The sequence below is a fragment of the Amaranthus tricolor genome, chromosome 12, assembly GCF_026212465.1.
Source record: "Amaranthus tricolor cultivar Red isolate AtriRed21 chromosome 12, ASM2621246v1, whole genome shotgun sequence".
NCBI classification, from domain to species: Eukaryota; Viridiplantae; Streptophyta; class Magnoliopsida; order Caryophyllales; family Amaranthaceae; genus Amaranthus; species Amaranthus tricolor.
In genome coordinates this window covers 13,811,886-13,839,451 of record NC_080058.1, presented here as the reverse complement: position 1 = coordinate 13,839,451, position 27,566 = coordinate 13,811,886, and the positions used below count along the sequence as shown (strand labels likewise).

At 32.7% G+C, this 27,566-nt stretch overlaps 1 protein-coding gene across 2 annotated transcripts; it reads right to left on the bottom strand.

Annotated features, from left to right (window-relative positions):
- Positions 1–9,305: 9,305 nt before the first annotated feature.
- LOC130828813 (vacuolar protein sorting-associated protein 32 homolog 2-like) lies at positions 9,306–22,122 on the bottom strand. 2 transcript variants are annotated; one of them, XR_009047395.1, is made up of 8 exons: positions 21,752–22,113; positions 15,800–15,899; positions 15,406–15,491; positions 15,097–15,188; positions 14,340–14,454; positions 14,051–14,246; positions 10,311–10,440; positions 9,306–9,688 (listed from the first exon to the last, which is right to left on the bottom strand). XR_009047395.1 is itself a non-coding variant. In XM_057694817.1 (7 exons), exons 1-6 carry the CDS (start codon positions 21,824–21,826, stop codon positions 14,055–14,057), a joined length of 660 nt encoding a protein of 219 aa, XP_057550800.1. In that variant the 5' UTR covers positions 21,827–22,122; the 3' UTR covers positions 9,306–9,688; positions 14,051–14,054. The 2 variants fall into 2 exon arrangements, 1 of the variants encoding a protein (XP_057550800.1); XM_057694817.1 differs by lacking the exon at positions 10,311–10,440 and having other exon boundaries at positions 21,752–22,122.
- Between the last annotated feature and the right edge of the window lie 5,444 nt (positions 22,123–27,566).

Below are 27,566 nucleotides of genomic sequence, written 5' to 3'. Positions count from 1 at the left end.
GGAACCGTACCGACTACAGTTCAAGTTGGAAATCAGTTGGAGGTTCCTACCAAGAAACTGTTAGTAGGAATACTGAAATTCCGACTGTTGATGTTTAGTGGGTAAATTAGTCGAAAATTACCGACTGTAAACAGGTGGTTGGAAATTAATTTCAATTGGTATGTCGTGTTTTTCATCGCCGTATTTATAAAAGGAATATAATATGTCACTATACGCTTCGTCGCTAAGACAACTTTGGTTGCAATTTTCATCATCGTCATAGATTAAAAAAACTCCTTAGCTTGCATCACCAAACTCCTCAGATTATATCTTTGGCGACAACAGAGAACCGTCGTGTGTTATTCCAAGCCCTTCTGGCGACGAACTTCTTCGTCACAATTTCCATTGCCACTGACAGAACCATAGACACGATGACATCTTGTCATAGCGCGTCTGTTGCCAATATTCATATATATATTTATTCTTGGATTTATATTTAATTATTGACATTAAATTGAAAGTCAACTACTCATCAACATCATGTAGGTGAATAATCTCTCTTTCCTTAGTATGGTGCTCTATATGCTATCTCATGTGAATATTAATTGCCACTAAAGTGTATAATCTTTATAATCTGGGGCCAAGTGGAAAATAATGGAACTTTTATCTTGAAACCTTATCACCAATTTTGTTTCTTTTCTTGTCTAGATGTATCACAACCAAGTTTGTAAGGATTAAGATCCTATTCAGGATCGTTGAGGTGATAGCATCGAAATCGATAGAATCGGATCGTAGGATCGTGCGATCGACAAATATGCATTAATATGCATGGGATAAGTGATAGGAATGTTTTTTTTTTCTTTTTCAAGCTTTAAGGTGTAAATAAAACTTATTTGAATTAATCTATTAAGTTTTGAAAAATAATACTTTTATTTCAAAATGCAAATCAAGAAAGACATGAATTTTATAGTTATATTGATATAATTATTTTAATTATATATAATTACACAAGTAAAATCTAGATTATATGAAAAAAAAACTTACAATTGAAACTACATTTATAGATTGAATCGCTGGACCGTTGGATCGTAGAATCATGTTATGATCCTACCACCTAGATTTTTGAGCTAAATGGGGTTGCACGATTCTACCAACATTAAGATCATACCTACAATCCAAATCAATCATCTATTTTGAATCGTGTGATTCTAATAACCATGATCACATTTATGACAATGATTGTCATTTGCATGGCTGATTCCCCAATATACCATGCAGCCACTAGGACAACAATTAATCTTCTGTACAGGTAATCCGAAAGCATGTATTTGTTTCTTTGTGTCATAAAAATTGTTTGTTCACTGTATTTTCTTCAAGCATAACTTCTTTTATCAACGAACATATATCGTCGCATAACTATTCTGGAACACGAAAGTTTGTCTTGAGGTTTGTCGGTCGCCCTATCATAGACATCTTGGTGTGATTCTTGCAACCAGTATACAACGGCATGTTAGTAGAACTTAGCATCTAAAAAAGTTGTTTGTACTAAGGATTTGGATCTTCATGTATCGGCGATTGTTCATTATTTGCATGTACTTCACTTAATTGTGTAGGGAAAAAATGTTGGTATGTACAGTAGCAACTGCGTCCTACACCATATGTGAGTACAGATGTAGAATAATGTTTTCTGGTACCGAGTCATTAAAAACTTGTGTCTGCACTACCCTTGAACTTGTCCCAGCCGCCAAGTTATTCAGTCATTGTAACTCTCAACAAATTCTTTTCTCAGTAAGTGTTTTCTAACTTCATCCGGTTGCTAAAATGATCGATTTTTTCATTTCATACACGGGCATCTTATTTCTGTGTTTGAACTATTTATACGTGTAAAATTCAAAAAATCTTCAACCTTCTCATAAATATATAACTGAATTGTCCATTCTTAACTCTATTATACATCTATTTTAGATCATTACGTGAATCAATTTTAACATATATTATTATAATAAAATAAGCAGTTAAATAAAAAAAAACCAAACATTAAAGTGCACTAATATATAAACATAAATTACACATGCAATTATACTATCAACAATTATAAACATAATATATATACATAAAAATAGCAAACTAACAACAGTTATATAACATATAATAAACTGAAAAAAACAAAGGACTAACCTGTTGTTTATCCAAAATGTAACCACAGTCAAAGATTTTTTGTAAACTTTTCGTATTTGTGATTTAAAGAACTTAATCTACTTAGTTTTTTTAAACAATTATTGCAAGTGACTACCCACGTTCAAAATGACCATTAACAACACAGCGACGGAAAAGCGACGAACCAATCCATTGCTGTCTAAAGTTTGTAACTAGTGACGGACCTGCGACGACATTACAAATATGAATTTGAATTGAGATACGGCTAGGGCGACCCAATACTCTGTCACATGCTTTCATACTCACAAAACACAAGTTTGTCGTTGCCAAAATCATCGTAATATATGAAAAAAACCACGCGGATTAAATTTTTTGTTCACACGTCACAGGGTGTTAGACCATCACATTATCAATCACCTACCCTCCCCGATTGTATGAAGTGCAATAGAGCTTCACAATTTGTTAAGGTGGAACAGAATGATGAGCATTAGTTTTGTATATAATTAATTTGTACCTACTTTTGTATATATTGAACATTTGGAGAATATATATATATATATATATATATATATATATATATATATATATATATATATATATATATATATATATATATATATATATATATATATATATATATATATATATATATATATATATATATATATACATACGGGCAAGATCGGGTGAAAACACTTAAAGTGACGAAAACTGAAAACAAACAAATCTAACCGTTAGATTAAATGAATGGTTAAGATTAAATTACACAATTTAGGGGTTTTTGACAATCATTTTTTTTTCATTTTATTTTCTCTCTCCTCTCACACTCCTCACAAATCAGTTTTCATTCTTTCTTCACATCCGGGTCGATCCGATATCCGGTTTTGAACACCCCTAGTTAAACATTTGTTCGCTCTTATTAACAGCGAACAAAAGTAACGGCTAGTTTGAAAAGTTACAACGGCTACTTTAAAAATAGAAAACGTGAATAAAAGTCAGTATGTTAGTAATAGCAGCGAACAAACATGTTGACTTTTTGACTTTTATTGATCTGCTGCTTTATTTGCTGTTAGTAATAGCAAACACGCTCCTTACCTAAATTTGGAGCAACAAACCTTTATTTTGGAAATAAAGTTTTCCCAAAGCTTATTTAGAAATTTTTAGTATAAGAGCTAGCAGGCATGTTAGTTCTTACCAGTAGATTTCCTAGGAGCTGGCCGCTGCCATTACTCCATCTCTTTATGCATGGCATAAACATTCGCTTTGGTTTCAATCAAGGAAAATTTGAAAAAAATAAGATCATTTAACAACTTATTTTCCAAAATAAGCTTCGTGAAAACTTTATTCCCCAAATAAGCGTCCGTACATCCAAACCTAGGATCGATGTAAAATCGCTGTTACTAACAGCGAAAAAAAAAAATTAGAAAAGCCTTAAGTCGTTGTTACTAACAGCGACTTAAGGCTTTTCTAATTTTCTTTTTTTTTTTTTTACAAATTAAACTAGCCGTTGTTAATTAGAAAAATAGTCATTACGAACTTGAAAATAGCCGTTGTAATGATGTTCTATAAATAACTCCATTATTTCCCTACTTCATATATCCAATCTACATCATTCTTGTTCTATTGAATCAATTTTTAAAGGTAACATAAGGTATTATGTTAGTCTTACTCTCAATTTATAAATGTTAATATTATTTTTGAATGTTTACTTACGTTACTATATTATATGTGTTCTATAGATGTCAAAGGAGCATTGTATTGAAGAGCTTTGTGATTGTGGTTATGAAGTTGAGATTAATACAGATTGGAGCGACTTCGATCCTGGGCGTGATTTTGTTGCTTGTCCTTTCTACTTGGTTGAAGGATTAGGATGCACATACTTTAAATGGATTGATCCGAAGGGTACCAAATGGCAGAGACACCTAATAATACGGCTTGAAACAGAAAAACAAGAGCTTAAAGATGAGGATTTTAATCTTAAGAGACAAATAGATGATATGACACATAGGAAAGAAGAGACTGAAAGGATTATGAGAAAGTTTAAGAAGCAATCTTAGTTAGCGTCGGTGGTTTAATTTAACGAATGAACTATGTAATTTGATATGTATTCGTTGAACATGAATGAAATTGTGTAGAATTTTCGAGAGCATTTTCCCTATTTGAATATGATTATCTGTTTTTTTTTAATTAAATTCATACTGCATTCTTGGCGGAATGATTCATCGCCGAAAACTCTGAGTACCTAACATCATTTCATTCATAATAAACATGTGATAATACGATAAAAATATATACATCTACATAGATATTACAAATTATACACAAAAGTCCAAATGTTACAAATACTGAATATGTACAAATGTTCAATATATATAAAATGTCACTAATGTATAATATATACAAATAGTATACTAATGTTAATCCTCCTCCTGTACCCTGTCTAACTTTAACAGTTTACGACGCCTCCTACAATAGTAAGAGGTCGTCGCATGACACTCGGGTAAGGGAGGTGATTGATACTGTGATGATGTGGCACCCTGTGAGGACCCGGCACCGTAGTCGGGGCACGTTAAGTCAACCTCCTCAAGATGAACGTCAGCATGATGAGGAGATGACCCGTACTGGTACATAGTGGTGTCGGGCACAGTCACTTCCGGAATGAAGTGCTAAAACTGCGTCCCTAGGAGTATGCCTTGGGCAATCTCCCGTACAAGCTCCTCTTTGGTGGAGCTGATGACAGATGCAATGCCCTGTGCCTGCATTAAGACTTAAGTATTAATGAAATGTATAACGTGTAAGTGCTATAGATAATAATCAACGTTGAAGAATACTTACAAAGTGCGTCATCGTCGGTGCTGCGGGAGCGTACTGGGCTGCCGCGATAATACCTCGTGGTGTCATCCATCGACGAGTGATGGAGAGGAACCATAGCATGTAATCCGCCAAAGTAGGTGCGCCTACAGCCTCGATCGGCGCACCTTGGGCCAGCAGCTCTAGCCTGTGCTCCCAACGAGCGACATGGCACATGTTGATCTCGAGCCAGTTCTTGGGCTCCCGACCCTTGCGAGAGTGATGGAACTCCACCTCTGTGTCACATGGCGGCGGGATGCTCTGTACCATCCCAAATTGGCGCAGTACGCGCTCAGGGAGATGCACTTCAACTATGTCGAAGCAGATCAGAGGTGCAGATTCTCTCCACACCCCTGACAATATGCCTGAGTGTTGAGGCAATACAGCGTATGCCTCAGCGGGGTAAAGGTCCCAGCGAAACTAAACGTGAAAATTCGATTAATAAATTACGCAATGTGATAGTTACAAGACAAGTAGTAGTGAAGTTATTACCTGGTCAGCTCGTAGTAGATCGAGTTGATCGCGGTAGAACCCCACGCCTGATCCTGTGTGGGTCCTTGTTCGTCTATCAAAGGACCACCGCGATCCATACGGCACAAGTGGGGGTGGAAGAAATGGTGGCGCAAATGCACCACGTCCCACACTTCTCATCGGTTGACTAATGAGAATGTGCTCCCACGCCCAAAGCTATGAATTACAATTATAAGTAAGTAAAAGAAACACAAAAACATTTAATAAAAGAAACAAAGCGGTAACATGTAAAGTTAGTATTACCTACAGAATAATCAAGGGCCCAGCAATCTCCTTCACGTTCTTCCGTGAAGCTTCACAAAGTCTCCTGTACAGATACGCTAGGGTTGCGGAACCCCAGCTGTACCCGGAGATGATCTCCCATGGCACATCGAGCAACGTCAAGTACAATAGTTGTACCCGGGTGCCAGTCTTGTCGGAGAACAAGACAGCACCAATCAGATATAAGAGATACGCCTTAGCGTATCTCTCAATGGTGGCCTCATCATCACCTTCAGGGAGGTGCGAGAAGTTTTGCGCAAGCCATGTTACGCGCAGGCTACTCTCTTTGGCTACCTCTGCGGGAGGTCGGACTCCTAATAATCTATAGACTTTGTCTTGCCAACTTTCGAGTCCACATCTTATCAATCAACGGCAAGAATATGGATTCAAATGTGTTGACATAGCTCTGGGTCGTGTAGCAGGAGTCCACAAAACGCTCATACGATAAATGTCTTTTAATACATACAGAAAGAACATGAGAACAAGGTAAATGATATATGGAGGGATTGTTACAAGTGCATTTCATCTCTCTCATATCCACACTTTGTATTTTACCACCCTTGGCGGATCCTCTATTACCACGTCCAGTCTTAACTTGAAAAAGGTCTTGTCTGTAGTCAAATGCGACAATCTCATGGTAGTTTGCCTTCTCAGTGTTACGGGTGATAATTCTAGTGGCGTGTGAAGTGTACTTATTTCCCCCAATTAACCCCTGCTCCCATCTTGGGCAATCGCAGTCAACAACGTATGGCGATACTTACCATACAAATGTGTTCCATCAATGGCAATAAGGGGTTTGCAATACTTGAATCCCTCAATACTAGGTTGGAAAGCCCAGAACACACTTTGGAAAGTTCTAATACTAGAACGGACGTACACACCAACATCATTATCTTCCTTAAAGAACCACTCAACTACAGTCCCGGGGTTAGAAACTTGCAATGCCTTCAAGAAGCGTGGAAGAAGAGGATAAGAATCTTCTCATGTACCATAGATGGAGAGAAGGGCTTGCTGTATAGCACACCATGCCCGCTTATAGGTCACTTCGACACCAAATTGGTCTTTCACCATTTGACGCACGACAGAGACCTTTATTGATGGGTCTTGAGCAACACAATTTCTAATAAGATTGTTAATCACGGAAGATGTCAAATGAATGTGTCCAGCTGACACATTTTCAGTACTTAATACACAACCCCCATGCTTTCCTTTATATGTAACAATCTCCCATGATGGTGAGTAGAAGCTCTTCCTAGCCCTAAGCCTCCAAGCACACCCTCTCTTACACTTCAAGGTGAACACGGTTTGATTTGAAGTCTCAGTTCGGTACTCAACGTTCCTACGAATATGATACAATCTAACAGCGTCCAACAAGGCATCCTTGTTATCAAACATCATACCCTTTTGAAACTCTCCTTCATCGGTGTAGGTTGTGTCACAATCCCAAGATCTCTAAGAGTTGTCCTCAACGTGTTCATCTAGAGGGGGAACCAGTGAATAAGGTGTAGGAGCAATGATTGTTGGAATGTTGCCTAAGCTCATGTCATTAGCTAGAGCCTCCTCGTCAACACCCACATCGTCCTCAGAAGGAGCTTTTACGAATTCATTATTCTCACTATTAACATCACCCCACGGCTCATTTGTATCTTCTAAGTTAAAAGTATCATCATTTGTGACTTGAAATTGAAGTTGATTGGGTTCATTAGAAGGATAAGAAGAAGATGGCATAAAGGGGTTTTGGGTTTCTTGGGCATGGAAGGGCATATGAGAAGGAGCAGAAGAAGTTATATTCGGGAATGCATTTGTTTCCACAGCATTGATATCTTCATTCCCTAGGGGTACCTCTTCTATATATAACTCTAAAGAAGGAGTAGGGGTAGACTTTGAATACTCCCACATTGCATCTATAGCCTCCTCATCCTCAACCGGAAAAGCTAACAAATCTTCACTCATATTGTACTTAAAACTTAAATTAACAGTACTTCTTGTAGTGTCAATGCCAATCTTAGAGCATATAAAATGTTTAAGTTCATTCAAATCCATGTATGAGTTGCATGCAAACAGTTTACGTCTTCCCCCAACATACTTAACATTTTTACTACTTGATTGAATTGAACTATTGCAAAAGCATATAACAGTTACACGAAATGAATCCATTTCTACAACAATACATACAAAATCAACATCAACATCAGGTTCATAAATATGTGACCACTATAGATGACATACATTTTAAATTCAACAACAAATTCACGAACAAACAACCTCATTATGAAGATCAAGGTAAATAACAACTACATTGGACATATTCATAGAGTTTAAGTGTAAATGACCACTATACATGACATACATTTTAAAATCAACAACAAATAAAAAAAATTATAATAAAAACGTAACTCAATAAACTGTAGATCAACAAGAATTAGTAAATTGCAAGTTTATGAACCTACATTAATGTGAAAGTTGATTAAAAGTTAGTAAACCCTAATTTTTCGAAAATGAAAAAAAAAACATAAAAAATAGTACCTTAGGTCAATGTAGGAAGATGACAGAACTAATTAGTTGTACAAACTTGGAATTTGATGAGTTTAGTTAAAGGATTAAAGTTGATTTTAATGGTGGAAAGAAAAGGGAGATCTCGTAAGTGTCGCAAAAGGAAAACAAAAGGCGTGAACTGAAATGAGGAAGAAGGAAACTGGAAAAAAATATAAGCATTAAGTCGCTGTTACTAATAGCGACTTAAAGAGACTTCTTAAGTCGCTGTTAGTAACAGCGACTTAAGGCTTTTCTAATTTTTTTTTTTCGCTGTTAGTAACAACGATTTTACACCGATCCTAGGTTTGGATGTACGAACGCTTATTTTGGGAATAAAGTTTTCACGAAGCTTATTTTGAGAAATAAGTTGTTAAATGATCTTATTTTTTTCAAATTTTCTCATTCAAGAGCTAAGAACATCTATGCCCTGTCCTTTTAGGATTCTTTCCCCTCCTGATTATGTTTATTTTAACTTTCTATATGGCTTTTCATTCTGGTCTTTCATTGCCCCCAAAAATGCCTTTGAAGTCCTCCACATCAACGTAGAACTCAACGTATTCTCAAACCGCCTTAATATCTTTTAAGAAGGTTTGGAGGTTGCTTAACTTTAGCACTCTACTTTCAGCCACGAATTCGTCTAAACCGTTCCTAAAGGTGAAAAATAGCATGCTAACCATTACATGAAGAGCTCTTTGTCAAACCTGATAAGATAATCCTAAAAAGCATTATCTTTCCTTGCTTCACCCAACAACTCTATGGATTGCTTGTTTTGGGCAAGCGCAGGCAAGAAAAGTGAAAATGGATACTAAGCAAGAAAAGTTTATATATGTAATAACAAGCTATAAGATATAAGTTTAAATAACTCTTTAGTTGGAGAATAAGTAAGTTCCCATAACCACTTTAGCACTCCCTAACCAACACTACCAACTAGACTTCCTGCTCCTGCTGCTACATACCCACCCATAACAATGCAAGCTAATGCAGTGAAAAAGAATCACCAAGTGTACGAGGGAATACTTGATTAGAATGAGTATAAGAAACGTATTTTAAAGTGCAGAAAGCCATGATCAGAGATGACTTGTATTCGACGATTTACATCATAGCAACGTTCAGCTCATTAGAGAATGATATGCATTTCACAGAAATTTACATTGAAAATAAAAGTATATTCCCAGTGTAACTACGGTCTATTAACAACATCAAGAAACCTATACGAGCATAGTTTATTACCAAAAAACCAAGACTAATACGTGCCAGCAAAGGTGCTTCAGCTTCACAAAGCATGACAGCAATTAATAAAAATGCTTCATTATACAGCTACATCGATGTCGACTATCGGAACCAACTCCTGTCTTTCATCGTCGAAAAATAGAAACTGCATTGAATGAAGACAAATATTCAGAAAGTTTACTATACAAACATAATAAGCAGTTTCTGCAGCATTTTACAAAGGTAAAGGGGGCCAATTGAAGCATGAAAAAGAATCTATTGTATTGTTAGACCTGCAGAAAGAACCCAAAGAGAGAAATAAATGTCTATTATTCAGGTTTAATTCAATTTCCAATTTCCTCTAAAGACCTAGAGGAAGATCAACTAGAAAACCCTCCTCTATAAATCAGTAAAAGGCTAGTAAGCCATGACAGTCAGCAATATGTCAAATACAGAAATGTAGCTATTAAGTAAAATGTGTGACCTGGATAAAGATGAAAATGTAAATGGATATTGTAATACTGTACTGTAAATTAAAGATTACAAAAGTAGATCGAAAACGTAAAGATATTGCAAGCATTCGAGAAGCTTGTTACCCTCCAAGGAATGAGTAGACTCACTTTATCTGTATAAAAATATTTGATGCTTTCCTCATTTTCCCCCTTTCCTATTTAAAAACGTTTTTCCCTCTCTGAATTTATCCTCTTTTAGAAAATACTTTCTAACTAACTCAAATTATAATACCAAGATACACCCCTCTATCCAATATATGACAAAATCTTCCCTACCTCACTTCTAAATTTCTGCTAATTAGTATCCAACACTGACATTAGTCCAACACCCTCCTCTGAATACTATGCCATCTTCCTGCTACCTTTCTTCTAGTCTCTGAGCACATGCTTCATTCAATACCAAAATCTGAGGTCAAAAACCATCAATTTGCATCAGCCAACAACCAATAGGTGGTTTACATCCCGATCCATGTGTCCTAAACAGCAGTAAGGTCAATGAGTTGTCACAGTACTTTCAGTAATAAGAGAATAAAAATGAGACCTTTACGTTACACAAAGACCGCTTTGTAACAAATTTTGAACTTACGGAAACGAAAAACACTGACTTGTGAATTAAAATCATGGAGTAACAACCATTATATGGGTTATTCCAACATATGACCCATAATTATCTTTTTTTTCAAAATGTATTAGGCTCTAAAAAACCTATAATAAGCTTTAATTTAAATATAAGTTCATGAAAACATGAATTACCAAAATAAAAAGATTTTTTTCAAGTTAAAAGTTCACATAAAAATGCCTGTGAAAAAAGTCCTAATACCGTGAGGCGCTACGTCAGTAACATCAGGACCCTCACGACAACTTCCGCGACTTTTTTTAGGGAAATTATCAATGGTACCCTTGAATTTTGACTAGGAATGGGCATGGTCGGATCTGGGTCGGGTCCAGCAAGACCCGAATCCCGACCCTATTTTTTATTGGACCCAGACCCGGATCCGGATCTGTAGGGTCCGAAAATTTTGGACCCGACCCCAGACCCTTAGGGTCTGGCAAGTCCAGGGTCTGGATCTGGTTCCAGAACAATTCTTTTTTTTTTTTCTTGAAAATTTTTCAAAAATACATTATGAAGTACAATTTTCGACCATTCGCATAAAATTATTTACACATTTTCAACTAACGAGGATCTTCTATACTATATATACTAATTGAGCGAAATATATGAAGTTTTTCAAAATTCAAGTTCTTATAATGAAATATTTATCAAGTCTTTAATTTTTAAAAGTATAGATACCAAAGTGTAAAAATGCGATAACAGTTGCGATCGCGGTAATAGAACGCGGATTCGGTAACAGGAGTGATGCGGTTATCGTATTGTCTAAATATCAGTCGAAACCATAAGATATCCCTTAATGAGGCTCAAAAAGCGGTTTTTTTACACCTTTATAACGTGGGAAACATCAGTTCGTTTGTTTTGAAAACCTTTACAATGCGGCCGATGCAATGCGATGCGGCCTTGTTTTTTATTCTATGATAGATACAACGACCACATTTTAAATTACATGAACCGACAAAGTTCAATATCACGTAATGTTCAAAAATTTTAACAAAATTTCAAATCAAACAATTAAATACACATAATAGCTAATATATAATTTTTTTTTTTTTAAAAAGTAAATTGGTCCATGGGTCGGATCTGGTTCTCAAACATGTAAACCCGGACCCGGATCCGGACCCTAAGGTCATGGACCTAGAACCGACCTAGATCCATAGGGTCCAAAAATAGGTGGACCCAGACCCTTAAAATTAGGGTCGGGTCGGGTCTAGACCCTGAAGGTCCAAGACCTATGCCCATCCCTAGTTTTGATTCTTTATCAATGGTACCCCTAAGTTTTTTTTATTATCAATGGTATCTTTGTATTATTGAGCATTTTACAACAGTACCTTTTTAACTTTTTCCGTTTAAAATCTTTCAAAACCGTAAACTTTCTTTTAAATTGAAAAATAAAAGAAAAAGAAAAAAGTTAACGGTTTTGGACGATTATTAACGGAAAAAGTTTTAAAAGGTTACAGTTGTAAAACGCTTAATAGTACGAGGGTACCATTGATAATAAAGAAAACTTAGGGGTACCATTGATAAGTGTCAAAACTCAGGAGTACCATTGATAATTTCCTTCTTTTTTATATGGGTGGAGCACCTTCAATTTCCCGTTTCTGGTACTTGCATAATTTTAGATAACTTAATGACAAAGGACGCGCTATTGAGAATTTAGCTCAACCACTTGAATGCCCCTTGAAATGGATGTTGGTAGCCATCAACCAAAATCAGGAAAGCTAAGAAAGAGGCTAGGAACTTTAGGACTCACGCTCACGCATAGGCATTAATTCAACATATTGGATAAAATCCATTCCACGGTATTGAACACATGATGTAAGCGTAACCTATAGTCTTCTTGACAAGTGTATTGTTACATCTCCTCAACTTGGCAGAAATTAGCCATTTAGTAGATAAAAATATCTAATGATGTATAGTGCAAATATATAGTTTTTGCCATATTCGAGGTCAAGGTCGCAAAACGGCTTTTGCAAACAATATAGATAGTTTTGCTATAATCTCAATCATAGTGCAAAAATATGGTCTCCAAATTAACAAATTCTTAAATGAGATGGTCTAATAGTGAGACTATCTCTATTGGGTTGGCCCGTATATATTTAGTCTATTAAAGTAATCACTTACAACTTTAAAATGATCAATTAGAAAAATAGGCTCAGTGTCACATGATTCGCTAATCCAAAGCAGATTATGGTCGGTTTTAGGCTATTATTAAATCATTTTGAGCGAATCGCGACTTTAAAAGGAGAAGTAACTAACGAATTATGTTTCACTGAATGGGCTAATTATATGGATTCATCTCATGGTGATATGGTCTCACACAAGACGAGGTGTTTCAAATTTAATGAAGTCATATTACTCACACACTCAAAGTGAAAAAAACAGCATTCAAAACTGGTTCAAGGGATATCTCATAATGTCAACCAATATTAGGCGGTACCACATCATTCCTGTTACCACATCACTCCCGTTACCGCATCACCACGTTCATTTTTTCACCAAGGTCTCGATGTTATTTCGAACACGGTAAGCTCAAAAGCCTTTACAATACGGTCGCAATAAGGTGATGCAGGTGATATTTTGCACTATGAATAGGATAGTTATCTCTTTACAAATAAAAATCAACACTTAAGAATGAAATGTCACAACACAAGATAAAAAAATAAAGATTAAAAAAACATCAAAAATATTTAAGTATAACAAAAATAGACATTTAAATCAACAAGTTATACTAAGTGCTCATCATAAAAGGTAAACAGAATTAATAATGACGAGAGGTAGTTATAACATCTAAAATAAACACAACTTCTAAAGAATAAATCAAAAAAGAACTTCACATTCAAAGAGCATAGCTTGGAATATACTTTATAATGAATATCATGTATCCTATATCGACACAATCTTTATATAATGTTTTAAGAGACCAATAACATCTAGACAAGTACTCTAGTTTTCATTTTGATGAGCCATATACGTAGAACACCAAGACTAATTTATTATGAATAATATTTGATATTGAATTTCAGATAGATGAGGATACTCCCAAAACAAAAACTTAGAATTTTATAAATAATTTCTCACAAGTTAAAGTTGTGCACTCCTTTAAGACTCATTTGTGTAAATAGTTCAATAATTAAACCAGTCCTGGTACTTGGAAATTCTCAGTGTTTTTGCTCGTGAATTAGGATAAGAGATGCATCTCAACATAATGTGGAATGGGCTAAAAACATTTTGGTAAAATCCAAAAGGCATTAAAGGAAAGGCCACAAGAGATAATTCATGAAGTTGACAATCCAAAAAAGGGTTCCAGCGCTTCAAACTCGTACAGGATAAGAAAACTGAACATTCACTGCCACAGTGAGCCATTTTATTTCAATCTTATGAAAAAGGGAAAGGGAACAAGAACCTTTCTAAAGTGCCATCTCAGCTTGCAATGCAGCAAGCTCTTCCTCTTCAGCAGTCTGCTTCTGAGGTGTAGGGTGTACAGGTTGTCTTCCAGCTGGAACATGCACTGGTGCGGCAGGAGCAGTTGTAGCTGGCTGAAGAAGTTGCTCCTCCAGTTCAGCACCTTCCAGCTCTTCAAGCTCTGCTTCTAATTCATCCTTTTAAGAGAGACGCGTAAAACATATAAATAATGATATCATTATAAAAAAAAAAATTTAAGTCAAAACAAATAAATATTTAAAATAAAGTACCTCATCAAAATCAGCCGCTGCACCAATTGGGGCTGAGAGAGCTTCCTGTATCATTTTCAAGTTTTCCGTCTGTTCATTGATCTCGTCCATAGTTTTATCAACGTTATCAATGTTTCTGTAAATTAAAACTCTTTCAGTATGAATCATATGATGCCTCCTTCTCATACATTGTTATAAATCTTTAAACTTTATTTCACTTTTGGTCATTCGACATTACGTTACAATTCATGAATAAAGTTCACAAATATTTCAAGTTAATAATCATTAAATGTGTTTTAACTACTAGTCTAACAATACGTATCTTTCTAGATCACATATATCTTCTAGATAATATATAAACAAACACTTTATAATTTCCATATAGGCTCCTAAACAATTGGTCAAATTCTGAAATAACTATCAAACAAGAATAAATAGGAATAACACAAAGCAGTATCACATTATATTACAGCAATTAAAAAAAAATAGCTTTTAACACAATTCTAAAAATTCTAAAACAACTCACCTTGCATTATAACACAAGACTATCAAATATACAGTAAATATCCCAAAAGGTTGCAATAAATATTTGGAGGTGAGACAAGTTATGACCACTAAAAACATGATATCTCTACAGTCGGGACATTACATTTCAGTCAATCTAATACTGGACCGATGATCTCAATCAGAAATACTACATTTTTTGTTCTTACAGAATCTTGGCCAATTCACATTCAGCAAACCCACAAATTCAAAGGCTATTAGATGAAATACTTACGTTGCTTTTTGCATAGCTTTCATAGCTGAGGCACCAGACCTTAAAGCATCAACAGTTTCTGTTGTTGCTTTAGCCCCTTCAAGCAATATCATCTGCCAGCCAACACAGGAAGCAAGTAAATAACAAGGTGAATACACTATTCAATTAGCAACAGCACCCAAACAAGGAAGGAAAAGGAAGGAACAATCCCAGAATGCCTAGATGCAATGACAAATGTAAATTGTAGAACTCTCTTGAATTACTGTACAGCAGAAAAGCAGACACAACTCAACTATAAATACCATAGGCGATCAAAATCATTTAAGCAACCTGATCATGGATTCGCAACTGCATATTTCCAAGCTGCTCAACTTGTTGTTCATATAGCCTCTTCCTCTTCAAACATGTTATGGCAGCTTCATGGAGATATAGAAAGGAAATCAGCATATGCCATAGGTTAGTTCATAAAAAATAACTAAATCAAAGAAAAAAAAAAAAAAAAAGCAACATGGCACTGCAAGAATATAGAAATTTGTATAGCAATCTATTAGGTAACATGTTCAGAGAAGAACCAGCCAAACTCCTGGATAATAACAATCACAAGATATCCTACGACAAGCTACTACATTAAAATGACAAATCTCTTAAATAACTGTACAACAGAAAAGCAGACACAACTCAACTATAAATAACACATATGCAACTATGAAAATGTCGAACATACCACGCTTGTTCTTTGCTCTTGTGAACTCCTTGGCCTTTTCAACCTCCGCAGCAGCCTTCTTCGTAAGCACCTGCTCCTTTTTCTCCAACATTTCAAGTGTCTACGCAACATACGTAATCAACAAACTAATTAGGTTTCAAATTAAATAAGCATCGATTTAAAAATGTACATACTAACAAACAAAAAAATACTACAATACCAATCGTAGAGAAAACAGACACTAGAGACTTGAAAAACAAACATGAACTCAAATTTGACAAGAGTGATATAGTTGATGAGATCTATGTACGGTATGTACATGAAGAAAGTAGCCTCAATAACTTTAATAGAGAACGAGGGATGCTTTGACATACAAAGTTGTCTCATCTCACAACACGTTTCTCACAAATGCTTTGTTTGTGAACTTCTTGAATATGATAGTGAGGCTTATCCAACAATCTTATCCACTCATTTAAGTTATAATTTGTTCAAGAAATGTATAGAAAATGGAAAGGAGGTTTATGTGAGTGGTGTGAGGAAGATATCTAGGTGAAAATGGGTATTCTAGGTATGAATGTAAGAGAATAGGACATGGGTATTTTCTTCTCATTTTTAATGAAGGAAGAGAAGATGAATTGTTGGCCATGATTGAGTCCATATCTACAGCAAACAACCACAATAACATCATCTTAAGCAATCACCACCCAAATTAATTGAACAAAACCATAAAAACCACCCATATTTTTCCAACAAATTGCATAGAACCCTCAAAGACCCAGGATCATTCATCGTCATACTCACCTAAACAAATTTCTACAAGAAAACAAAAAATCCAACAACCATCAACACTGATTTTCCCTTACAACCCAACCACTTTACCCATAGTTGTTCGAAATCTCCTAATCTTGTCTACTAACTCGATCTTATTCTCTTCAGAATGTGAAAATACCCAAGATAACAAAACACGCCTTCAAACCATAACCTTACTAACTCTTTCAAAACCGTCAACCAACCCAAAATCTTAAAGAAAAAGATTATATTGGGAAAGAAAGAATGAGAAAAGAAAGCCCACACTACACCTCATTAAGAAAAAATTGAAAAAAAAAAAGAAAAAAAAAAAAGAAAAAAAAAAAAAAAGAAAGTTAAAAGGAAAAAAATAAAGTGAGGAAGAAAAGAATACATGGGTAAAAGAAGGGTTACCAAAATTAATGGCATTACAAATCATAGTGCACAATCAAGGTCACATTACCACATTGCAATTAAAGGTTTCTAAGTATACCCCAACAAAAATATAGGTCTATTGACCATGAAATCAAGCGAATATCCATTTTGCGACTTGTACAGAGACCTTGACCGAAACCGTAACTTTGCACTATGGAACGGATGGACTTAACGGAATCTGTGGAGGTCAGAGGAGGATCGACATAACTCTGAGAAAGTCGTGGAATCTTTTGAAAAAATTGGTGTTAGGACAAAGACGCATCAAAGTTCATTAATGCAAAAAAGGACGAGAATGAAATGTATTGAGGCATTAAAGGCAAAGTTGGCAAAGAAAGGTTTTACAATGGCATAGCTCTTAATGAGAGGACATGGTATTCATTATGGTTGTAAAAAGAGCAATGTAGGCGAGGTGAGAGGACATGGTAGTAAAAAAAAAAGTTGTGGAAAGGTCAAACGAGTGACGTCAGGAGTGACATCATGAGCAGAAATGGCAGATTTTCATACCCATATACTACAAGTTATAGCCAAGCAACAACGATTTTAGGAGTTCAGAACTTGGAGAAGGTGATTAAGCTCTTTTAATGGTGGACCTCATGTTGAGAGGTTTTGGACTTGCGCGAAAGAGATAAGAGAAGCAGGAATGAAATCGATTGAAAATGAAACCCTATTTTTATCCCTACCCAAAAGACAACCTACTTGCATTTTTAAAGCGCAACAGAAAAGACAATGAGGTAAAAGAGCATACTCCTTTTCTTACTGCCAATACAGTTTTGTCCTCTTTCAAAAAATTTTTTTGGGCCTACTCAACAATATCCAAAGTACCTTCACCCATATAATTTAACAGCAACCCACCACATCATAGACTTTCTCAAGGAAAAAAAATGCAGCATTCTTTATAGAGAAGTAAATGCGAAATTGATTTTTTTAAAAAGGATCACACAATTTTTTAGGCCCACAACTAACTACTACTCATCTTTTTTCCAAGCTAGTTTTACATAGAAGCTTATGCTCAAAAGAAACTCATCCAACACTAATTAATACATTCTGGTCTTTTCACCTTCGTACCAGACAAACAACACACTCCTATTTTCTTCCATTCCATATTGAGTCTCAACCTATTTCAACACCGAGAATGGTACAAACTACAAAGAATATCCAAATTGCGCCACTACTTGTCTACATTGCACTACTTGTCTACATTGAAGAGATAATCAACCACCTTAAGGACAAGTTGAAACTTTGGGCGGTCAATAATTTGACGTATGCAAAAATTACGTAATCATAATGTTGATGACTTAGCCAAAGAGTGATATTTTGCTAAAGTTCTATTTTAACTTATATGATATGGGTTGTTAAATGAGTTTGTTAGAGAAGAGGTCATTCAACAAAGAAAGTCTTTGTAACAAGATTTAGTATCATATGATGGAATAAAAGAATGGTCGGCTCATCAATGAATGAGAATTAATATTGGGAACAAGCAATAGCTAAAAGCTGCATTATCTTTTCCTTTCTCTCCCTTTCTTTCTTTTTGTCTTTCTCCTTGTACTTTCTGCCTATTTTCTCTAATTTACTGAACTGTTCCATAAAAAGAATGTCATACTCAGTATATTCATAAGGTCTTTAGTAGAGTAAATGAATAAAAGTTAGTTAGAGTTGTATTTTAGGTTGTTATGTTAGTTAGTCTTTTATTAGCTTGTATTCTTGTTTGTATTTCCCCTCCCATATCTTATAAATGGAGGGGAGTATGGGATGTTTTAGGAGGAAAATATCTAGAGAGAGAAGTGGAAACACTTAGGAGTGTCTGGGAGACTTGAACGTCCCTTAGTATCGTTCTTGTTTTCATTAATAAAGGTTGTTTTGATTACCATCTTGGTTGATCTGTTACAAAGAACTATATCTATTACACAAAATAAGGGTATGATCATTATTGCCCTCTAGGAGAAAGGATACCACAACACTAGGAAACATATCCTCTCATAATTGATTATGCAAGACCATATCCAGTGGCAAAACTTAGGTAGGGCAGGAGTGGCATCCCCCCTTCCTCACACACCAAAAAAAAAAATAAAAAAAAAACCTTTTTTTGATGATACAATATATACATAATAAGACCGTATAAATTCAAATAAAAGCAGTTAGTTAAGAGGTAAAGCTAGTGTTATAATAAAAAAAAAATAAAAAGTCACAAGTTCAAACCTTGCCTTCAATTTTTTATCTCAAGTTTATATTGTAAATTTTCATTTCCCCCCATAAAAAAATTGTACAACTTCCCAAATTACATTGGTTTCCTTTCTTTCTACCATTGACATAAATTCACCCGCTGAAATACTCATCTTCTCTAAAATTACATTTCCCCCAATTTATTTTTTTTTTTCCACTATGGAGAGAACTCGAGAAATAGCCATTAAATGTAAACTAGTGAAGGCATTGTTCTTCACTTCTCTATAACTTTATCTTACTTTTTTTTTCTTGTTTGCAAAGCTTCTGAATTTTGAAATGGGAAATTGAAGGGGAAATTATTTCATGCAAAATTGATGGGGGTACTAGGTACAAAGAAATTCAAAAATTATTTGAGAAAATTTCATGCGAAATTGTTTCATGAAATGGCAAAATTGTTTGGGAAATATTAAATTTCATGTATTTGTGGGAAAATTGTTTCACGCCAAATTGTTTGGGAATTGGGGGTACAATGAAAAGGCAAAATTGTTTGGGAAAGTTAATTTCATGCCAAATTCAGAAATTATTTGGGGAAATAGTTTCATGCCAAATTGTTTGGGAATTGGGGGTATAGTGAATGAACGAAAAGGTTGAATTGCTTGTTGGTTTAAATAAAAATAATTTTTTGGAGGAAAGTGTTGTTGGTTTGAATTATTTTTATAAATTTATCATTGACAAAACAATAATAAGGCTATTAAAAATGATACTACCTTTGTTTCTTTTCAAACATCATGTTTGCTTTTTGAGTACTATTCATTAGTCAATCTTAATTTGTAATTTATTCTTAATCTATGAATTAAAATATAGTCAAATGAGATCTTGTTTGATTCATTTTAACATAAGATGTATTAATATCTATTTTTATAATTTTTAATTATGCATATAAAGAAATATTAAAGATTGAATTAGTACATTGGCAAACGTTCAAAAAGCAAATGGGACGTTTGAAAAGAAACGGAAGGAGTATTATTGATAACTTTGCATAATTTTTGAAAGCTCGCTATCAAGTTGTTAGCTCCTCTTTTGATTTTTTATTGAAAATCTGTTGTTGTGGGTGATTAATTTTTTTTTCATTTATATAAGGGTGCACATTTGTTTTTAGAGGGCCCGTGTTTTACTTTTTGCTCAGAGCCTCTAAAATATCGGAGACAGCTTATCTCTAAGTGTAATTCTCTAAAACCCCAAAGCATCGTGCGAGAGAATCAACACTAGAGGAAAGTTTCTATATGGGTGTCTTAGAATAGTATCTAAAGTACTTGGGCAAGATCCCAACCAATTCTTCATAACATTGCTCTCTATGTTTTGTGTGTTTGTCATTTGATAGATTTTAGGTTCGTGATGGATCGTGCGGTTGTTCATGATTTGAACATAAGGATTAGGAGAAAACTTTCTACTTGCCAATGGTGATATTTTTGTCATTTCATATTGTAATTACATGTAAACTACTTCATATTTGTTTAAACTTCTATACAAAAGTTAGGCCTTCAAAACATATTCATACCAAAAATTTGCAACTTCTCAAATGTTTCGAATGAAACCTGATACTTTACTCAAGAAACTAAAATCATTAACATTCAGTAACAGCTTAGAACTCTCTAAAACCCTACACAACCTCAATCATCAACAAACTACTTAAATTGAATTTAGTCAAAAGAAAAATTCAAATGTTTTATAGTGTAAACTAAATAGTCAAATGAAAGTATAAAAAGCCTATTGCATCACCTGCTTTATTTGATAAGTTTAAAATATTTATATACAATATTATGTTATGTCCAACATATTCCTCATTCCCTTATCACCTTGTCTCTACTCCATTCCAACAAATCCTAATTATGATTTCAGACCTTGCAATCTCACACTCTAACTCACCATCAACACTAATTACCTCAAACAGAAATGCTCATTCTCCAGAAAGCTACAGAGCAAGATATTATTGAAGCTTAGACTTAAAGTGCCTTTACAATTCTGGTAAACAAGTTGCTATATTCACATGAAAGGGAAACACAGATACCGTTAGCTAGTATCTTCGAGCTAGTTTTTTTTTTTTTGCCTCAAAAACCTTGAAGGAAAGCTAACTATAACTAGTGTCAAGAGACGAATTTAATCACTAATCATCACAATTTAGTCTGAGTACGATAGCGTACTGGTAAATTATAAACTTCACCTTTACATAAGTATTAATAAGTTCCGTTAAAGGTTTCGCAAACTCCCAATAACTACAAAGAGCTCTGAAAAGCGTAAATAAGTATAATAAATTCGGACATGCCAAATTGAGGGGAAGCAAACACAAACCTAAACCCTAACTGAAAAGGGCTAAGAAGATTTAAACACCACCAAATACACTCAATCTAAAGATACGTACAAGGCCGCAATACAACTATATATCAATCTAGAAATAAAATCTGAATAAAATGATTTAACCTGCTCCAAATCAAAATCATCAATTGAAAATGAAAGAAAATACCTCACGACACGCTTAAATCAAATCAAAAACTTAGCACAACGGAGATTGATCAAGTTCAAAAATATACAAACCTCACTCAATTTGTCTAAGGTGGCCACAGCACTGGTGGTTCCTTCTTTAGGTTTCCCGAAAATCCTTGTAAACATTTTACTTGAATATTGATCCCTGAATTCAAACGCAAACGCAAGAAGAAGAGGAAACCACTTGAATGTGAAGGAAGAGTCTGATGAAACTGATCTGTAAATCAAACAAAATTAGTGATTGATGAATCTGGGAAAACTGATGATCGAAATCGGAAAAAGGATTTGAATAGCCGAAAGTGGAATCGATGGGCTAAGGGATGGTGTTGGTACTTGGTAGGCTGGCTAACCAGAAGAAAAAGCAAAGTAGGTGCTTAATTCGACAGTTTTTCTATTCTTCGATAAGGATTAAAATAAAGAAAGGTATAAACCCGATCTTCGTAGGAAAAAAAAAATACTAATTATGTAACCACCGTTTCTAAAAAATTACATATTCTAAATTTTTTTTTGAAAAATTATCTTATATGATTAAACGTATGCAAAATACAATCACGTGACATTATTAATCAATTTAATTATTAATTCATTCAATTTAATTGCTAATTCTTGATTTATTGAATTCTAACTTCATTCAATTCCTAAAATGTTATTGTTTCAACCAGTCATTCTTGAAATTCATATTGTTAATCAATTTAATTTCCAATTCATTTCCTAATTCTGAATTTATCTAACTTCAATTCCATTAAATTCCTTATTCTTTCCCGATCTCTTAAATTATTCCAAATTTGAAACTTTAAATTCTTATTATCTTTAAATATTATTTTAATTTTTTAAATATTATTTTATATTATGAAAATTTCAAAACCATTTAATTAATTTACAGTTTTACTAAACCTTTGCGTTTAAAATTCATATTTCTTAACTAATTTCATTAACAATTATTTTAATGATTTTAAAACTTTTTATTTAATTATTCTAAGCTTAAAACTAGTATCTCTAACTTTAATTAGTTTTTAAGCTAGTTTTTCACTTAAATTAATTTTAATTATCCGAAATCTAACCTAGTTAAAATCTAACCCAATTAAAACCTACCCTAATTTGTAAATCAATCCTCCCCTTACCCTTATGTTAAATGGTTATGAGTTTAGATATGCACTCATGATTTTTAATTTTTTAATCCAAATTCTTTAAGATTTTATCCCTAAATATCCATTGATATATACTAGCCCATTTTTAGTATCCTAATTTGTAAAATTGAAAGCAAAAACCACCAAATCTTTCCCCTCTTAGCCAAGTAAATCCAAGTCTTAAGGTCACTTATTTTTTCCTTCCATTTTCCTCCTAAATTCAATTCATAATATCACTTAGTAAATTTTTAGTATTAATTAGTTGAAGAATATTCTAGAAGATGGAGCATAATCTAACATTTTTCTTGCCATGAACATCACATTTTGAAGTTGGATTTATTTATTTTAAGAGCTTATAAGATATAGCATCATCATTTTGGAAATTTAGAGTAATTACCTTTGAAGCTTTATTATTTATTTTGGAGGATCTTATTCTTATTACTTTTTTAATTAGTATTTATTACTAATCTTTGGTGATAAAAATTGTATATATTCTTAACTTGCTTTTTTTTAGAATTTTACATTATAAGTATTTACATTATAATATGAAAAGTATGAAATATGTTGAGTATGCTAAGTATGAATTAAGTTAATGAAAATATAATTATGATTATATTAAGTGTGTTTATACTAAAAATATTGTTATTATGTTATTAGAAATTTTTAAACATGTTTAGGAAGTTGGGTGAATTATTATGTTCTAGTGAAAGTAAATATGATTTTTGTTATAGATTAATGTTAGTATGTTTATGAGTTATGTATTATATTACGAATTTTGTTATATTAGAGCATGTTTTATACTAGAATCATCATTACTATCATGTTAGTCTTTAAACTAGTTTATTGAAGTTGTATGTTATATTATGAAAGAGGGTTATATTTAAGTATAAGTTATGTTTAAAATTTTGTTATTACATTTTAAATAAACAATAATGGAACCTGTTTTTAAAATTGTGTAAAATTTGTAAGCTATTATGTAAAATTTCTTTTTTTTGATGATTATGTTAATTATTTAAATTTAGTATTTACCATGATAAATTAAATTAAGTTGTCTTTGAGTGAAAACTGCCTAATAGATACTAGGGTCATTTGCCATAATAGAGAAAAAAATATATATGTTTTATTTATTATTTCAAGTTACTACAAGTTAAAAAAATATTTTTGAGAAATCTTTTTAAGTTATTGAATATTAAAGTGCTTTTTTGAATATATGGAATTTTATCATAAAAAGTAACTTTGTGATATTAATTAGCTATTTGTACAAAATATTTTTTAGTCGACTATTTTGAACGAAGTTAGTGTAAAAAGTTTTAGAAATACTTTTAGTAAACCTATCTTTCAAAATATGCGAGAAATATTGATTTTGTGAATTTATAGATTTTTTTACTTAGAGTAAAGTTTTACTTAGCTTGTTGCCTATCTAGAATATTGATTTTGTGGAAAGAATAAAGTTTTATTTGCTTTTTTTTAAAAAAATAGAAATGTTGATTTTGAGAACTTATTTTAAAAGATATAATTATTTAGTAGCTACATGTGATAAGTATTTATTTTGAGATTATTAATAAAATATTAAATTATTTGTGTGATTTTTTATATTCAACAATAGTGAAGTATTAAATACAAGGTTATAAATCAAGTTTAATGTATAAAGGTTAAAATGTGAACTTATAAGGGCAAAAGGGTAAATTTAATGTCCATGAATTCAGGGCGGAACATAGTTTGGTCAAAACCGTAAACCAAATTGGACTAAACCGTAATTTAAGTATTTGGTCTGATCTACAGTCTAAATGGTATGGTCCAGTTTTTTTTATTTACAATTTTCGGTCCGATTAAGGTTTTAAAATTTTAGACTAGATCAGACCAGAAACCGTAATATATTTTGGTCTGGTGTGAACCGTAAACATTTTTATCAGTATATATTTTTACATATACCAATAGCTATTGTAATGAATATAACAGACATTTTTATCGATAGAAGTAGGTATTTTAATGAGTCAGAGTAGTTGTTTATATCGGTAGAAGTAGATATTATAATGGTTCACTAGTAGACATTTTGCATGTACAAGGTACATAATGGTTTATAGTAGATGGCTTTATTAATAGAAGTAGGAATTTTAATGAGTCATAGTAGATATTTATGCCAACAGAAATTAATATTTTTATGATTTATATGATACAATACAATGCAACATTATATTTTAAACATCTACTTATTTATCATAAGATATCTTTAATATACTAAAACATCTTTTTTGGATTTTAAAATTCGTACTAAGATACTATAAAACACCTAATATAAGTAGTTAAAATACCTACTTATTATCTTGCAAAATCAAAGAATTAAAAACTCATACTAATTAAAACTCCTACTATATATAAGTAGTTAAAATGTCTAATTATTATTGTGCAAAATGATAAAACTAAAAACTCCTACTATAATACTCCCTCCGTTGCTTAAAGATGTTTCCATTTGATATTTTAGATTGTTCTATTGTTATTCCTTTAAAGAATTTTTCTATTTATATCATAAATATTGAATAAAAGTAACTTTACTAGTCCTCATTTAAATATTTTAATAATATCCATGTTCCCCATATATTTTCCACTAACTTTATTTTAATGTTTTTATATATTGTTTATGGTCCTCACATATTTCTCATTAACTTTTAAAAATATTTTTTTATTAGTTGTGGTTCCCATATTTTTTTTCCGAAATTTCTTTAATTTACATTTTATTAATATTTATGGTCTCTGCTTTCTTCCATCAAATTTATTATTTAATAAAATAATGTATCTACCATCTTAAAGATTCTATTTTTCTTAATTCTCATAAACGATCTTTGTGGGAATTTCTTTGAGAAACGAAGGGAGTACTATAAAACTCATATTATAAGTAGTAAACAAAAACACCTACTATATTTAGTTCAAATACCTACTATAACTAGTTTAAGTGCCTACAATAACTAGTTTTAATGTCTACTTCAATTATTAAAAGTGCCTACATCTACTTTTATATGCAAAAACATCTACTATGATTATTTAAAATGTCTAATTTAACTATTTAAAATGCCTACTTTTATATGAAAAACACATACTTTAGTATGTAAATATACATACTATGATATACAAAAACACCTACTTCAATGTACCTACTAAATAACTAAAAATGTCTACTTAATTATTTAAAATACCTACTATAACTAGTTTAAAATGTCTACCTCAACAATTCCAAATGTCTATATCATTAGAAAACAACACCTACTACAATATGCAAAATAGCCTATTACAACTATTTTAAATGACCACTATAACTTGTTCAAATGTTTAGTACAATATGCAAAAACATATACTACAACTAGTTTAAATGCTTGTTATACAATTGCAAAATGGAGGAAATTATGAGCGAAGTAAATGCGATTGCAGAAACTTTAAAACTCAACCTAATCTAAATCTTATTAATTGAATCATAATTCAAAATTTCTTTATGAATTTAATGGTGAAAATTAAATTAGAGAAGATGCTAGCCATGAATGACTTGATGGAGAAGAAGGAGAATAGTTATTGATGAAAAAGGAGAGTAGCCATGAAAATAGAAACTATCATTGCCATAAAAATAGAAACTGTCCTAGCCATATAATATAGAAACTGTTGTGAATTGGAAAGCACTTTATTTATATTTTTTAATCATTATTTCTTTTTTAAAACTAAAATTAGTCTAATTAAAGTCACTTCTTTCAAGAATTTGTGTTTAATTTATTCTAAACAACAAATTGAATTACTTGAACACAAATTACTTGAAACTATTTAATGAACACGGATGAAGGTGGAAGGAAAGAACTTCTAAGATTGTTTTTTTTTTTTTTTTTTCTAACTTCACAACCACTAACTTTCTTTGAATCCACAACGTAATTATTGGACACCCTTAAACACAAAACGCCAACAATAATGTTAAGCTAAGCACTTTCTCTGAATCTCTCCCAATTCAACGAAAAATATAAAAAACAATGATAGAACAAAATTCCATTTTAGGAAATACTTTTATAATCTGAAAATTTTCTAAGTATATATTCCTTTCAATTTAATTTTTTTGTCTCATTTGATTTGGACACAAATATTAAGAAATGAGGAAACCAACTAAAATAGTAGACTCATGTGCAATATTGAGTGTTTTTAATATTAAGAATTGGAGGGACCACCTAAAATAATATGCAATATTGGGTATTTTTAATATTAAGAAAATGAGAGAACCACCTAAAATGGGACAATAAGATAAATTGTCCAAATAAAAGAATAAGACAACTAAGGGAGTATTTATTTTTATTTTTTTTGGGGGGGGGGGGGGGGGGGGGGGGGAGTATTACATATTCATAGACTAAGAAATATTGGAAATCAGGCACTAAAGAGCAAGACACGAAACTACGAAAAAAGTAATTTCCTCTCCTCATTTCAAAATAATAATAATAATAATAATAATAATAATAATAATAATAGTATAAGTAACCTCCTAAGGGAAGTTATAAATCATCCACTACTCCACTACCTTCTTAGGTAACTTTCTTTGCTCTCTTTTGGGCGTAACTTCCATGATTTAATTTTCACTTGTACTTGCACAACTCTTTTTAGTTGTAGTTTAGTTTGGACTTTATCTCGTTATTTTGAAGCTTGGACACTTCTAAGAGTTATGAAATCTTCATTCCTAAGTTTAAATGTAATGTCTAATAACCACAATATACATTGTG

Bases quoted from the DNA above. Each gene is read 5' to 3' on its own strand.
- LOC130828813 (XM_057694817.1), bottom strand. From the start codon at position 21,826: ATGTTTACAAGGATTTTCGGGAAACCTAAAGAAGGAACCACCAGTGCT. The intron at 15,189-15,405 runs GTTGCTTAAATG...GTTGGCTGGCAG, and splicing joins AGTTGCGAATCCATGATCAG to ATGATATTGCTTGAAGGGGC. The intron at 14,455-15,096 runs GTAAGTATTTCA...TTTAATTTACAG, and splicing joins AAAGCTATGCAAAAAGCAAC to AAACATTGATAACGTTGATA.